General features: G+C 39.9%; 1 protein-coding gene across 6 annotated transcripts in view; it reads left to right on the top strand.

Annotated features, from left to right (window-relative positions):
* ntrk3b (neurotrophic tyrosine kinase, receptor, type 3b) overlaps nt 1-17750 on the top strand; it is a 167810-nt gene that overhangs the window by 121311 nt on the left and 28749 nt on the right. For all 6 annotated transcript variants that reach the window (XM_035164590.2, XM_035164573.2, XM_035164564.2 and 3 more), the window contains one exon: nt 5954-6142. In XM_035164590.2, coding sequence (XP_035020481.1) covers nt 5954-6142 — 189 coding nt within the window. The remainder of the gene's footprint in view (nt 1-5953; nt 6143-17750) is intronic.

Raw genomic sequence — 17750 nt, 5'->3', positions numbered from 1 at the left:
CCAGTTACCATTTCAAGATCCCCTTCAGCACAGGAAATGAGAGCAACTTCAGAGTTAGCAACCTACACATTGATTTTTTTTTTGGACAGATTTAGAGTTTACTGTGTTTTTGTGGTGTTTTCTTTGAATTGAATGAATTGTTTTGTGGAATCAGTCATTTAATGACCTCATTTTTCCAGCAATCAAGTTTGAAAGAATTTGGCACGACACACGATTAGTTTGAATGTATTTGAATACGAACTGCCGTTTATGAATTGAATTGCAGTTTATGGATTAGAACCCGAATCTCAGATGTTTTGGTGTGGTTGTCCGCTGACGACGGCTTTGCTTCCTAGCATTGTCTATTTTCGTAGCAAATCAAATGTAACATTTGTGACTAGATAGTGAGTGCCCTCTGTTGGATCACAAGAAGAATAGGATCCCTGCCGACCCCCGGGATTTAGACACTGGTGATGGTGGTTGATGATCCTGATATGATGATGAATGACTCTGCTGGACTCGGCCAAGGCTTTGGATGAAACTCCGGAGGAGTTGGAGTGGAGGCCGGTTACAGCTGATCACTGAAATGACGGGGAAGAAAGAATTTAAGAAAGTAAGACAACAACCACATGATTGGCTGGATGAGATTGTGGCATAATCTGATTAGTCGTTGAAAATTCCTACATCAGCAGAGAGAGAGAGAGAGAATTATGAGTCATTGATTATAAGAAAGTCTTCCTGTCTGTATAAAGTCAGGAATGTTAAGTCGGCTTGTGTCTGAAATTAACCAGATGAAGACCTGGTTAACAGATTCAACCCTTCAACACTTAATGAGTGAGTGTATTTTAAAACCCAGGAGAGTAAGGCCGCACTGTCTCTGCTCCTGTTGAGTAAATTAGTTTGACTTCTTAACTCTGAGAAACAGATGATGCAGGTGTCACACTTGATAAATTGATTTGGTTGAATTAGCTAATGCACCTGCGAACTGCACCTTGCATGAACATAAAGCATTTGCTGCACATGTGCTGGGATTGCAGAACGTCAAAGGGGAAGGGACATTGAGTAATGCCATCTGCGGTGACACATCTCCTGGAGAATCATGGACAGATCTGAGCTGCGGTGCCATATTTCTGAAGAAATAGAGGGATGTTTGCAGGAGAAACATTTTGTCAGACAGAACGTTGAACTATGTGAGCAGTGAGATTTAACTAATGTTCAAACAACATCATGCCACAGGGATATAAGACTTTTCCATAAGGAATTCATGGACAAACTGGTGAATTATATATGTATATATTTTGCTTGTAGTGCCGTGCCCTTGGATGATCAAATACTGCACATTCTTGCCAACATGTTTATGAGATGTAGATGTGTATCTGATATGAGAGTAGTTCTTTACAATCACCAGTTGGATAGTTTTTATGTGATCAAGTTATTGTATGTCAGACCATTTGACAGTTTGTGTTGTATATTTTGGTTAATGCTCTGATTTGCTTTCTCACTGAGAGGTGGAGTAGAAGAACAATAGTATGCAAAGACTGCAAACCATTTATATTGCCATCAATACTTGGATTAACACCGTTTTCCCAGGGTCTGTGTGAGTACAGTCAGCTCCCCTGTCTTTATTAACAGATTTATTGCTTTGATTGGCCACTTTTCTGCCTGTCAAACAGTGACAGGACGGCTGCAGCAGAACCAGGAAAAAAGCTGTAGCTTCTCTGGCCATGACTTGCTACACTAACGTTAGCTAGTCGACCTACTGAAGCGCAGCTAGTTTATGGCAGCTGAGCTGTAACATTCAGCGTGTGTGTGTGTGTGTGTGGGAGAGCGACAGAGAGAGAGCAGCCATTTTATGTGACTGACAAAACGGAAATTTGCTGCATGGAGATTACACACGTCACATTCTGCCTCACAGGTCAGCTTCAGCTCTGTATTTGTTACTTTAAGAGAGAACAGTCAGAGCTGTGGTCTGTCGCTTCTATGTTCAGTGCACTATGAAACACAATGATTTTAACTATCAAGACCCCACAGGTAACACTTCATTCAAAGTTTTATAGAGAAGTGGGTCAGTTTATGTGAGATTATACAAGTGAATTACATGTTCTTAGATAAAGGTTTCTTTGTATCACAATTATAAGTGCCCCAAAACACATGAAAACCTGAATATGTATGAAAACACTATGTCGAGTTAACAATAATGCTTTTTATTTATGGTTCCAACAAACCTGCAATGTATAATTTAACAGTCATTTTGTGAGATTTAATAAAATCCAAGGCAATAATAAATACTTTAGAACTAAGAGCTGTTATCAGTCTGGGCAATAACACAATATCAGTAATTATTGCATTGCAATTCACATCAACAATATAACAAAAGGCCAATGTGTATTAAAAGAATGCTTATGCCTAAGAAAAGTGAGGAGGTCTAACACGTAAAATAAATAACAATGTGACATCTATAATAACTTTATTTGTTCAGCACTTATCTACACAAGATTACAAAGTGCTTTCCAAAATACATTGTAAAAAACAAATGAATACAAATAAAATGTATAGAGAAACCCAACAGTTCCCGCAATGAGCAGCACTTTGGCGACTGTGGAGATAAACAACTCCCTCATTAACTTGAGGAAACCTCTGGCAGAACCAGACTCAATGTGGGCAGCCATCTGCCTTGACCGGTTGGGGTGAGCAGGGAAAAATGGGGAAAAGAGAAGAGATGGGTGGAAAAGTAAGTAAATCTGACTGGCTACTGCATTGTATGGCAGTACTATGAAAGCCATTAAGCCCGCTCAGTAGATCAGACATCTTCTTCTTCTTTCTTCTACTTTGTTCGTTTTTTTATACTAAACACCTACTGTCATATTCAACAGAGTTAAAGGCTGTCCCATTTAAGGCTGGTCTACCTGCTAGTGCCATCCGACCTCTGCAGCTCATCCAGAATGCAGCAGCTCAGCTGGTCTTCAACCTACTTAAGTTCACTCACACTACTCCGCTCCTCCGCTCCCTTCACTGGTTACCAGTGGCTGCCCGCATCCGCTTCAAGACACTAGTACTTGCGTACCGTGCTGCTAAGGGATCAAGCCCAGTCTACATCCAGGACATGGTCAAACCTTACGTGCTTAACAACATGTATTTAGGCATTTGCCTATAGTTTTGTATATGTCACTTTATTAATTACAATTAATGTGCACTTTACATTGTTATTACCTCTAAATATCCTGTTTGAACAGAATACATTCTAAAGAAGTTACTCACTACTTGAGTAGTTTTTTATGAGATACTTTTTTATTCTTAATCAAATACTTATTTTTTATGAATAATTTTACTTCTACCTGAGTCATTATAATTATAAAGTAACAATTCTCTAACTTGAGTACTGTTTCTGTTTACTCTATCCACCACTGCTGATTTCATGCTTAATGTCCTGAAAATAATAGTGTCAGTGCCAATATACGGGTTTAATAGCTAAGAGTTGATTGAAGGTAGATGTAGATGTCTGTATTTACCATCACACATATCATATTATAAACTGTATAATTTGATAAATACAGAATTTTGGGTCAAAAATGTTTAAAGCTAAGTCAAGGTCTGATTTAATTTAACCTTCTGTATGAACCAAGAAAAGTTGGGAAGGGATCAGACATGAAAAGAATAGGAAATAGTCAAGAGTTGTCTCATTTCATTTCCCATTTCTCTTGAATAAATCAAAGTTGGTTTAATAGAGAGAAATGAGGTAGACGTTTGGGGGGGTAATGTCTAGTGCTGAATTCCATTCAGTCCATAAGCGACATCTCAGATGATAAAAACTCTCTCACAGGCCGTTGGGCCTTTTCATCACCAAGGTAACATAAACGCAATTTTTAGAATGCTCTCAAGTCAAAAATTACAATTTCCCCCTCACTCTTCAGCAAAACTTCATCTCCCACAGAGATGTAGTTTTTTGAGTGCTGTGGTTTGGGCCGAGGCCAGGCGTTCCCCAAGGCCTCATCCATCTGCCACTGGAGTCTGATCAGATGGGCTTTCATTCCATTTCATATTGAATTAAAAAGCAGCACATAATACATAGGATCCATTCAGGGTTATCTTTTATCAGTTTTTAAAGACTTTTGCCCATGACTCATCATGCCTTTCTGTGTGAGTGTAGCCTGTGCAGTGCAGTGGAGGGTCAGAGGCATCAGGGGAGATTTGGAGCTGTACTGCATCTCAGGTGGTTGAGCAGGTAGTCAGCCAGTGAAGACCTGTGCTCTGTTCCCCAATAAAGTGGATGCTCAGCTACTGAAAGTGTGTATAAGAGCCAATGTTGTGAATAAATCATTGCTCACATGTTTCGCTCCATCAGAGGATGCCTCCGTGCCACCCCTCTGCAGCTGAGGGTGTATAATTTGATATGACTGGGTCTTGATTACTGTTTTCTATGTAAGGTGAGGAAGAGACTCAACTTAGTGGGTAAACACATTTACTGTCACTTCTCCAATGAATCATCTAGTGCTGACTTCTCATCACTTGCTGTCCCCCCAGAAGATTGCAGTTGTCACAGCTCTGTGTTGCTTTTGCCACAGCAGAGATCACATTGTCTGACAGTAAATCTCGCCTTTGAATTTTGATTAAAGGCATGAAATCATGTTGGATCCTGTCAGGTCTGTGTTGTATGACACCATAAATTGATCCAGCGTAGACAGCCCTGCTGCTCCAGCACCAGCTGTGCTCATAAAGATTTGAACATATATTAGTATGTATTGATGTTGGTAACCGATCCTGTTCATATATCATCAGAGAATAGATAGATGGCTGTATGAACAGAATCACTTGAGAAATGAAAACCAAGGTTCAAAACAGACTCTTGTGTGCTGGTTTGGTGGTTCTGAGATGATGTAAAAGCTATATGTGAAACTCAGGTTTGTTAGTGTTGTTGAAGCGGAGCAGATTTGAAGTAGATTGTCTCTCAGTAGAACGCACACCACAGCCAACATCAGTCCTCTCAAATGCAGTTGAGTTGCACCAAATTACACAAACTCATAGATATCATTCCCCTAATTATGGCTAATTTATTTCGTCATGATAACGAATTATTCTCTAGGTAAACTAAGAACATTTTGAAAAACACCCTCTTAAATGTTATATATTATATATATAAATATATTATTGGATCCGCCCCCTAATACGGATCTGCACCAAAATTTAATGAGTTCTCTCCTGACCCATACCACATCCTTCCACCAAGTTTTGTGAAAATTCCTTCAATTGTTTTTTGTGTAACCTTGGTTACCAACAAACAAAGAACAAACATACAAAAGTACAGGTATGAACCTCCTTGTTGGATGTAATACTAGCAGATTTATAATTTTAGTATGAAGAAACATTACTGTTGAAAACATCTGTTGATTATGAACCCTCAAAAAAGTAAAATCTGTATGAGCATCATACTGTATATAGGCTATATATATTTTACCAAATATTTTGATAACCATGGTAACACTTTGTGTGTCATCACGAATGCAGGAATTAATGTTTCCACATTAAAAATAGTAGTAATGTTATCAACCACACTGTATCCTCCCCAAATATTACAGGCCAGCCATTAGGAGCTATTAACAAGGGGAGAATCTTTTCCAACAACAATCCTTCCTCATGATCACGTTGGGATTCAGAGTGTGCACGGAGAGAAGAGGCTGAGAGAGAGTAGGGCATAAAGGAGCTGAGCTAATCAATAAAAAACAAGATAAAAAAACATTTGAAATAGAAGAAAAAATCAATGTCTTGTGGTCAATGCTGACTGCTAACAATAAATCAATGTACGGGCATGCATTTGCATTAATATTTCACTCAGTCAAGTACAGTATGTTTTCTTATGAAACAATAACACTCACTGATCAATATTATATTACATCTAAGTCAGATATCCGTAACTGAAGCCTCACATTTTCACTTTTGAACTGTTGGGTAATGTGTCATTTGTCTCCTATTCCTCCAGGTCCAGTAGCTGTGATAAGTGGTGAGGAAGACTCTGCCAGCCCTCTTCATCATGTCAACCATGGGATTATTACCCCCTGTACTCTGGACGCGGGTCCTGATGCAGTTGTTATAGGGATGACTCGTATCCCTGTGGTGGAGAACCCTCAATACTTCAGACATGGGCACAACTGTAACAAGCCAACCACCTGTAAGTAACATTTCTCTTTGTTAGCAGTTCATTGTGTGAAAGTGTTCCTCATGTCTACTGCTGACCATCTTCACACATTCTTTGGTCTCACCTTGGTAGAGATACAAAGGGCCCCTTGGACCAGGTTGATGTGGTTAGGTATTTTAAGTTCATAAGGCGCATTAGAAACCCAAACCTCCAGAGCAAAGTGCAGCATCTGGGCGAAATGCCAGATACCAATCACCATGTCTTTATGTGGCTCATTCCAGCCGGTTCATCTCCAGTGTAATCTGCTGTTTATCTTTACAATAAGAAGTGCCAGGGCCCTTGGGGCAATATTGTCATCTACAGAGCCATTGTGATCATGTGGTGTTTGCATATGTTGGCACAGTTCCAGCCTTTTCCTATACAATCTGTTGACAAAAGTAACCCTCTGGTGTTCAGACAGCTCACCCTCCACCTCACCTCACTCACTCTCTCCCGGGACTTGACACTTGTTGGGGAAAAGACAAGACAACTTTAAGGCCTAATTACTCACAATTACATCAACTGCTCAAGAGAATCAGCAGAAAACAACTGGCACCAGCTGTTTCCCCAACTGGATGTAGTCAGGGGAAACGCTCTCCTCCGGTCCGAATGGCAGCAGACAAAATCTGTCTACCCTGGTCCCTCTCAGCTTCAAATGCATTGTTTACATCTTGGCTCACTCTCAAAATCGCCGTTGGTCAGGCTAGGATAAGTTGACTTCTGAATCGGAGCCAATGAGGAGGAAGGAAATCCCATTTGGAGGTGATAAATAAATGACGAGTCATATGTATTAGGAATGGCATGAATTGTTAATGGCGAGCCAGTGACTGATTTATAATGTCTCATGCCTTGCACAGGAGATCTGATTGTGAGCTAATGAATAAATGACAACGGGCACAAATGAAACTTTCTCCCGATTACAGTGAACCTGTAATTGAGAGTCAGACCACGCATGTGCACGATGGCAGCTGAATTCCACGGGATGTTCTCCCTTTCAGAATGCAGCATCCCCAGTCTTTTAGTCGTTTCTTTTTAGATTTAATTCCGAGTGCATGCCTGAAAAAGGAAACTGTAGGAAATGGACCCTGAATTCATCACAAGGTCATAATGGCCACTGCTTTCTGCCATGGGCTGGAAAAACAAAATGGCTCTGAACGGCTTCTGCCTCTTGCGATCGTTCACTGAATATGAATATACGCTTCCCCCTCAGGACACACACACACACACACACACACAGGGAAAGGAAAAATCTGTGTGTATCCATGTGTGTATATCTACAGTCTGTATGTGGGTGTACGACAGTGAAAATGAATCTGTGCATGAATGTGGATGTAGGCATTCTGTTAGTGGGGCTTGTAAGGTAGAATCTATTTCCCTCGGGTCGCCCCATTGTCCGGCTGGCCTCTCAGTTGCTCTGTTCTACGGCTTCACATGTCAACTAGAGAGCTTCACTCAGCTCAAACACTGCTGCTTTATTGATGGTTTGTCACCAATCCATAATGTATTCATTAATTTCCTTGAAAGCTTCCTATCCAGCGTGCTTCCAGGGTGTCACAAACACATGCATGTGCACACACACACACACACACACACTTTTTCTTACCCACATCCATTGGTAGTTCAGGTTGGTCCCAGTCTGCTTCTACCACTGGTCTTCTGGGTAATTTAAGGTGTTCCTTACTGTTCGGTACTGTGCATATGGAAACCCTCTCCAACAGTCTGTTGCTGCTATCTGCCATGCTGGCTTCTGTTAAAACAGCTGCATGTGATAGGAAATCGCCTGCTGCATGAGTCACACCAGTGATCCCAGCATGTCTCACCAGATGTATTATTCATGAGTATTTGATCTTCAAGTCAATCCTGCCAAATATATACCGTATGTATTGTTCCATCGGTTAAATAGTTAGTAGTCAGCTCAAACAGAGCACACAGTAACAGAATTGCTGCTGTCAGTTTCTCACTGCACAATAAATAAATAAAAAGACATCAAAATCAACCAATCGCAGTTGTCCTCCAGCTGAACCGGCGACCTGTAAACATGAATTTGTAAACAAGCTCGGCAGATTGAGGACATTACAGCAGAGCAAAAGTGTTGTCATTCTGATGCCAATTTAAAAACATGGCGTGCGTGCAATGGGTTCATCTTCGGGATGAACCAGTGGCCTGGACTTATTGCAGCGGTAAACAGACGATACGTGACTGATTAGGACATTCGTTGAGATCAGCTTCTTTTTTTTTTCAAGCCGAGCTGAAAAAGGCCAATCCTGGAGAAACGTAGCGGCATTAGGGAGATAAAGGCAGAAAAGGCAAAGGACAATTCTTTAGCCTAATGACAGATCCATATCTAGCAGGATCCGCCGTCTCCAAGCGAGTGGCTTTGTTTTATCGTAGCTTGCTATTTTAATTACGGATTTGTCACATCCCACTGGCCAAAATTAGACAATAGCTTTTGATGTCGGAGTGTAGCGCGTAGCCTTTCATTATATCCATGTTATTAGGGATATCACATGTGGGCACAGCTCGGACAAACCCACGCTCTTTCCCCCCTGCTTTTAGTGCAACAGAGGCATAATTATGCTCAAGGTGATGTTTTTGAAGATTAAAATGTCTCCAGCAGAGACAAGGAGTCACTAATTTGGTAGCTTGAAAGCTCAGCATGTGAGTGGGAATGCAAAGCAGATTGAGTGAAAGGCAGTTAAGTTATCGTATTCCAAGGCAATGATTCCATGAATTATAGTTTGAGACAGAAAAGCCCACAGGCTAGCCAATTGTGAACTAAAAAAAAACACTTCAATTTCTAACTGAAGAAGTCCAAGATGAGTTCTTTAAGCTCGGCCCAAAATCCAGAAGCGAAACAGAAACTACTCAGTAGAAAAGAGCTCCAAATACTAAACCACACATACAAAGTAGAGTGTTCTAAAAATTGAATTCATTAAAGAGTAAATTAAAAAATGTTTGCTTCTGCAAACACATTTAATTGGTTTGCAAATCTTTGCAAAGCAGAGCAGTGGCAAGAAGCTAAAAACTAGCTAGAGTCAATTAAAATACTCAACCATCACTCCACAGTTTTTGGCTCCTACAGTGTTAACCTAGAAAAACTGCTTGTAACAATGTCACTTGGTATTTAAATACCAATATGAGATTTATTATGGTAACATGATGTACAACAACACATGACCAATTTGGTTCAAGCATGAACACGGGAGTTAAAGATTTCTTCATTAAAGTTGCATGTTAAAATAACACATTCTCATGGGTGTTGACACGTCTGCACCACAGTGAGCACTCACTTGACTGTTTTATAACAGCAGAATAAAACAAATTTACACAGAATTAATTATGTGAAAACTTAAATATAAATGTACTTTTCTGCTTTTATTTAAACATAAATTTATAGTGTTTCTGTGATAAAAGCTCAGGCTGGATAACATGCCTCTCCTCTCACAGGTCAAATATAACCATTTTGTGTTGGGGGCATAGACTTTTAAAGAACCTCCCCTGAGTAGCAAGTGTAAAGTACTTAGTGCTTAAGTGTACTTAATGCTTAAACTTTAATCCAGCAATAACACAGAGGTTGAGCCCAGGGAGCAACTATTGTCAAAAGGAAATCAATCACTACTTTACTGTGTATATATATAAATAAACAGCAAGCTTTGCGGTATGGACCCATTAAGTGTTCAATATTAAGTAAATAGGGCATCATGAAATAAATAAGCACTTGATTAAATCGTGTGATGAATTAATGAGGATGGCACAGGGGTGCACTGTCGCCTCACAGCAAGAAGAAGTCCCACATGAACCTCATGGCCAGACACTGCCTGTCTGTGTTGAGTTTGTATATGTTCTCCCCATGTCTGTGTGGGTACACTTAACTGAAGACTCTAAATGACAGTCGGAGTTAATGTGAATGGTTGTTTGTCGACCCTGGGTGTACCCCCCCTTTCACCCAGTGTCAGCTGGGATTGTTTCAAGCCCTCACGTGACCCTCGAAGTAAAAGGATGGATGAATAAGGTACAAAAAGTACTACATAAGGATTTCATAATGGTACTTTTGCATCAAAACGTTTTAGGACAGTTTTGCCACATATCGCCACCCTCTCATCATTCAGCCAATCGCATTCTCCTGCTACTCAACTAGCTTAGCAACTAATACCACATGTACCATTAGATACACAGTATACAGGAACACAAATTGACATTTTATTCAGATTAATATGGTTGCAAATGCCACTGGACCTTAGCTAGTCAATTTAGAGCTAAGCTGGCTAATAAGCTTGTGTTATTTACCGAGCATCAACTTAAAGAGGTTAATTCAGAGTCAAACATTCAATGGGTTGTTCCCTGACTCAAACCACATCCTTCCACAAAGTTCCAAGGTAATAACAAACAAACAAATAGACTGGGGTGAAAAGATAACCTCCTTGGTGGAGGTCACAAAGATGATGCATTTTGTTTCATAATGAAGAATTGTTTTTTCTTTATGTATTAAATTAATTTATAATATAATTGACATAAGTTCATTAATTGATTTCTTGTCTTATTTATTTGTGTGGTATTGAACATTTTGGGAATACATATTGTGTCACATTTGGAAATGCTAAAAATGGTCTTGGTTGATAGTAGCAGGTAACTTCTTCATTTCTAACATCATCAGAGTGACTTTTGCGATGCATTTTAAACAAATCTTAGCGCGGCCATAGGTGGTTGTTCACACAGGTCTGGGTGTTCAGGGAGGCCAGGCAGCTACAGAGACGCAGGCCGGCAGTCAGCCAGCAGCAGCAGGTTAGGAGAAGATACCCACTGAGAGTCAACAATAAAGGCTGGTGTTCATGTCACAGCTGCCCAATGATGCTGAATGACACACAACCCTTGTGCTGCACTGAATTTAATCGCAGAGAGTCTTTTGTATGCTATTAGCTGTTGGATGAGTGCCTCCCACCTCACTAGGAACATCCTGTGGTGCTCTTTGTGTAGACGGGCAAAGGTTTAAGTACATTTCTTTTGAAATACATTTTCTTTTAACTTTTCCTTTCCATATGTTAGTTAGTCATAGTATGAACTAAAATATCTCAGAGGAGAGAATTATAAACTAATTAGTTTGTAAGTGAGCCTGAACATTATTTTAATTGTTTTACCATGAATACATGTATCTTGTAAACCTGTGCATTTGGAAAATCTGTATGTTTCTCTTGTGTTTGCAACATTAATCAGGAAATGTGTGATTAGTCATCAGTCCTAAACATTCATAGATGCTTGAGTTTAATAGGTTTTAATTAAAAGTCGTAGCGGTAGTAGTGCAGTGGTAATATTTTATAAGTACTAACCTAATGGTGCAGTGAAAAATGTTTATGGCTGAAATTGAATGACTTCATGTCCAAAGGTACTAAACATTGAGCATCTTATTGTTAAAGTATCAACCCTGCAAGACATGTTTTCGGTGACCATAAGGACACACATCGATCAACCCACCACACACACTCAGGGAATCTGTCAGGAAAACACACACATACACAAACACACACATATATAAATCTGAGGGAAACACACCGTCAAACACTCATAAACACCCACATACTCACACTAGGGGAAGTTGGCAGGTAGCTGTGGTGAAATGCACACACACACACACACACACACACACACACACACACACACACACACACACACACACACACACACACACACACACACACACACACACACACACACACACACTTACACACACACACACACACACACACACACACACACACAGGTACAGAACAAAGCCCTCCAAAACATCTGTTCTCTCCCAGAAGCCTGACCTGACTAGCTGAGTAAATCTTGGTGTAGCGTTGTGTCTCGGCCTCCAGGGAGAATGTATGCTGGAGTGGAGTCCTCAGGTGAGCGAGGACAAATGAATGATGCTGAGCTGCAGGATAGAGATTTAATCTCAGGGTTTTTCAGCACACCAATCTGGGTAAATAGGCTGCAGGATGCGGCCCGAGTCCAACCTCCAGAGGAAACTGAAGGTTAACGTAACTTTACCTTGCCATAATCGACAGGCATGATCCATAATAGCTGCTTTGCTCCCCTAAGTGGGGAAAACGAGGTGATCTGTGGTTATTCAGCAGCTAAATGAGACAAATCTGAATGAATTATTTACATCCAGGAAAAAAGGAAGAAAGAACAACTGGAAAGAATGTAAAGTTACACAGGTTTCCAATGTCTTCGCTTTAGTAGTAGACAGCGGTTTTCTCTGAAGAGCTCCTAATTTTCTTTCACCCATTTGCGCCATTTATGCAAACATTATTTACCTGTTCTACAGTCTATTAGCTGAAATATGTTTAGTCAACTACTAGGTTTAAGATATACAATACATGATAGAAATGTTAATACATCATTGATTTATAGTCTGAAACCTATGAAGTTGTAAAACTGAACTTTTGGCCTGAAAACACAATGAGAGTATAGTTAATTTCAGGGATCAGATGCTTGTGGATTTTGCAGGTTTGGTGATTTGCAGGTCAAAAGCGTTAAAGTTTTTTAATATATTTCAATTGCACTTCACTGACTGCATTTCAACATGTAGTTCTACAGGGACTCGCTTGTCATAGTTCTGGGCAAAGAGTCAAATTATTTTACAGCGGTGCAGGTGTTAAAGTTATATGCCACCACCATTATTTATGTCCACCTTCAAGTGAGATTTATTTATATATACACCTCTATATGCAATGATGGATAGCTTCATATTTATATCGACATCCGTCTTGGTCTTATACCACTGTGTGGTGATTTTTCTATTGTTCTAGGTAATGTACTGTATTTCAATGTGGCTCTATGTATCAGCCTGTTAATGCAAGTGTCTCGTTTTTGAAACAAAGTCTCTAAATGGGTTTGAAAATTTGCCAAACGTGGTGACAAAGCTGCTAGGCTGACAGTGATGTTCGTCTTACAGGAAGAGCAGTGTCACTGGTGATGAAGAGTCTACATCCCTTGTTGAACACGAGGGAGTCCTGACTGGCTCATCACTTATTCTCCTCTGTGGCATTTAATTCTTCTTTTTCTTGACACTCTTTGACACCTAGAGTCAAGGCAGAGTTTGAATCCTTTCTGACAGAAATGTAACCTGCAATAAACTAAATCATGGCCCGTAACTGCTGATGCCTTAAAAAGACCAGTCTCGGAGTAAAAGTTCAGAAAGAGTTTATGTAGCATCTAATGAAGGTGGACTATGGAGAGGCCAAGGCAAACATGACAGGCAGAGGAGTGAATTGTTGAAATAGTGAAGCAGCATTGCTTCTTTTTTGTTAATTTACATAAAGATGGAGGTGGCAAAATGTTGATAAAAGTGATACAATATGATAAAAAAATATGCAAATTAAGAATTTGCATATGTGAAATAAATCGTCTGTGATGCTTCACCTCACATTACTGAAAAGTAAAAGTCAAGATAAAAAATAGTAACTTTTAAGGAAGAAGTCGGAAAAATAAATCTATTGTGCTCCAGCGTGATGTGGTTAAACCAGTATGTAAGCGTCTACCTGCTGACAGATGACAACCTTCACAATTTTACATTTTTGGCATTTCACCAGCGAGCTCATCCAGAGAAGCTTAATGACGGGTGCAGCCAAAGAATAAGCCTCAGTAGCTGGATCATCAGCGTGACAGGCAACTGCCAGTAAGGCCAACACTGATCCTTGAATGATCGTAAAAGATGGGGGGGTAACAGGGACAAGAATCAAAGTAAGGGATAAAGAAAAATGTTATTCACATTTATTTTCAGCAGGTTATAGAAGTTAGGTAAAGGAAACTCCTCAGACTTGAGGGGTAAAAAATGCTGTCTCTTTTTTTGCTGAGAAACTGTAGGAGACATTGGGCCCAAGAATTTCATTGAAAACATATTTTGAATTAAAATGTATGTGAAGCGACTTAAAGATGTTTTTCTCAAGTCTCGAAATGCAAACATTTTTAGCGGATGAGGAGTTGACAGTAATGATGTCAACGTGTCCCTGTTGGGGATTTCACCCGGCAAACCAGCTGCCAGTTTCTACAGACACTTATATTCTGATCTACTTTAAAACTGGGACAATTCTTTATCTTTAACACTGACTTCAGAAACAGCGAAGAGAAATGCCATCTGGCAGAAACACCATTGAAATTGGTGGTTTGTAGAACCAATTTCCCCCAACTGTACAAAAGTGAGGTCAAAATATCAAAATATTTTTACAAAAATATCTTATAAACTGGTGCTGCCATCTTGGGCTGTTATGTAAAACCTGTGCTATAATGATTGGAGAGTGGAAACATAGGTACACACGATCATGGCATCTCACCTCATTTTTATAGCATCAAAAAACAATTTAAAGCCAAACTTAGAGGAATGAACCCATGAACAAACATCAGTGTGATAAGAACTACCAAAAATGACAGAAATCTTTAAGAAAAAATATTAGGCTTTAGGCTTTTTTTTTTCCGCTCTTGTCCCTTTTGCTAAAATAAAGTGGGTAGGATTTATGATGAATACTGCTGCCAGCCGCTGGGGGGGATGAAGACGATTTGGCTTCACTTTCTGTTCAGGTAGTTAATTTGCTGTCAGAACCAATAATCTGTGTCTATGAATCAGGAAACATTTCAGAGGTTCTACTTTTTGGAGAACTCCATTTGGATAAGGCAACAAAAAACTACCGCGGAGAAAGAGTAACTCCTTTAAAAAATGCATAACAATAGCGGGTGGCAAGGGAGTAGCAGGAAGCAGTTCAAATAAATGAACTCTTGACTTGGAGGAGGAGGAAATTGTGCAGTAGCTTTTGATTTCTCTGCATGTTGGAGCATCGTGCATACAGCTGTAGTGAGAACAATTCTCTGCTTATTTAGCCTTTCCAAAACCACAAGAGCTTAAGTATGAATTTAACAGTGTTTTATCTGCCCCGGCATCAGGTGCAGTAATAAGCACATCCGGTTAACAAACTTACTACCTACTCTGTGAGGTTACAGGTTCCATTAGTGAAGACACCTGTCATAGTGAAGGCTAACATTAGCAGCCCTGAAGTATTATTAGAATTAGTTTGTACTCCAACAACCAAAGCCAAAAACTGACATCGCATTGGTTTGTCAAACACAACTGTTAGCCTTCATTCTAAAGCATTTTCTTTTGTAATGGCAAAAGTGAGGCATATAATGTGAAATTACAAACAATGAAGTGTAATGTTATTGTTACATCTCTTCCGACTACACCCTGGCTAAGAAGATGGTCGAAATCAAGTTGCACTTACAGTATATGTTGCACTTTGTGGTTTGCCTTTTTTGAAGCTAATGTACCTACATGATTCTTGCTGTTTTGGGTTTGTACCCTCATGGTTAGATGCACTTATTGTAAGTCGCTTTGGATAAAAGCATCAGCTAAATGATATGTAATGTAATGTGTAAAAACAGTTATATCAGAATGAAATGACTCCTAATTTACACTTTTCCTCATCATATTCACAATTATCACTCGCTTTTGCTTTTACTGCAATAGAGGAACAATCTTTTTCTTTATTTCAATGTATTTCACATTGATCATTTACTGTTGAGGATGCTGAGTGTTTTCCTGGGACATGCAGATTCAATCTCAGTTGTTTAGCACGATTTGTGTTGCCATCGTGTTATGGATGGGATGCCTTTCAGGGGTCTTTATTTTAAAACAAATCATCTGGAGACATTAATAAATGTCCAGAGACACTATCTACATTCAACACATGAATCTAACACTACAGCTTAATTAGCTAAATAGCTGCAGTTGATCAAATCTTAAGGGGATGGTTGACATTTCAGACAAAGACCTTATCAGCCCCCTATAGAATCCCTATAAAGAAAGGTTTACAGTGGCAACAGTAACTAAGTGACACAGTTTAGCGAATGATCATAATTAAATTGCAGATGTCAGTTAACTGTTTAATCTGCAGAGAGAGATCCTTGGATGTTGGGAGAAGTTGAAGCAAGACGACCCGTGTCTGAGTTTCAGGCTGTGGTTGCTGATGACCTTCGATTGACAAATGCAAATGCAACAGCCTCAGGTTTAAGGTCTAAGGTCTGCAGACACTTCAGTGATTTCCCTATATACTATAGCGCTATACAATCTTCAGACCCAAGTTTACAACTTTTCAAAATAAAAGTTCTGTAATTCAGCTCAATATAAAGCATTGCAGCAACAAAACAAACATTGTGCTTTTACTGTGAGGGTTAATTTTAAAGAGGAAGTGATTTTATAAATGGTGTTGCCATGACAGAGATCAACACATGTGACACCTGTGAATGGTGAAATCAAAATAATCAAAATCATCTGTGATTTTGACCCGCGGTTGCTGTAGTTTATCCGAGGATGTAGATGAAGACGTGTTCATGTCGCTCAAAAGACTGAAGGCACACCGTACACCCTCACTGATTGACTGATGGTGGCCAGCTGTTTATTCAATTTTTTTTTATTTTAAAGGGCCAATATTGTGTAAAATACATTTCCTGGGCTTTTACTAACCGAAATACTTAAAGGGGGTCAGTAGGTACCCTCAAAGTATGAAAAAAGTCACTTGGCAGACTTTTTCACTCAGTCCATTCTAAGAAATATGTTATCGAAACGTCTCGTTTCTTACTTCCTCCTCCGTATGATGTCACTCGGGATCGCACTCATCTCTCAACCCCACCCAGCCGGTACCAGTCCAGCCTCCGAACCCACCACCCCCGCTCCCCACCACCTCTCCACACCAAACTCGACACTAAGCAGACATGTTGCTGAGCTAGCAGCTTGTTAGCTACCACAGGCTAACCACAACAAACAACACTGAAGAAACACTGCAGCGTGGAGGGATGCAAGGAAGAGAATATATCCGTGCACATTCCTCCTAAGAACGTTACTGTTCGAGACCAGCGGTTGCGCTTTATTTCTTCTGACGTGCAGTGTCACTGTGCTCAGTATGGAGTAAAGTCTACGTTACTCCGTATTGAAACTCTGTTGTGAAACTCCGTACTGTAACTCGGGACGTTACTCCTACATTGGCCATTTGTCCTGATAAAAGGATGGTGTAACTTACCGTTCAGAAACATCCTGTTGTAACCAACTGTAAATATGTCGCTGTTCTTCTATAGCTGCAAACATAACGTGACTTTCAGCTGTGTTTACCAGAGAGATCGTAAATACGCCAGAATGAGACTGGTGATAAGCCTGGTCGCGTGTCACTCAAAGTGCAGTCAACCAATCAGAGGAGGGGCTCAAGAGGCGGGCGAAAACAGCCTGTTCTGTCTGCAGCTCCAGAGAGAGGCAGAAGGACATGGAAATACACATTGCAGCAGTTTTTTCCACTTTAAACCACTGATATATCATCTTAGGGGTACCAATACCTCAAAGTAAATCCCAGAAAGGTGTAAAATATGGGCCCTTTAAACATGTTGCATGTCCAAATTGCACCAAACTCTGCATTATACTTTCTTGGGCGATTTACAACACACATGTTAAGTGTGAAGCCACTAAAGGTTTGCAAGATATATGTTCCGCATACATACAGACAGACAGAAAGATATTGTTCATTTATTTCTTTAAATTCAATTGTTGATGTTTACATTTAATTTAATTACTAATTTATGACTT

This window comes from Hippoglossus stenolepis, chromosome 1, assembly GCF_022539355.2.
Source record: "Hippoglossus stenolepis isolate QCI-W04-F060 chromosome 1, HSTE1.2, whole genome shotgun sequence".
Taxonomy (NCBI): domain Eukaryota; kingdom Metazoa; phylum Chordata; class Actinopteri; order Pleuronectiformes; family Pleuronectidae; genus Hippoglossus; species Hippoglossus stenolepis.
Note: the sequence above shows the minus strand (reverse complement) of the source record. Positions and strands in the feature narration are given on the sequence as shown.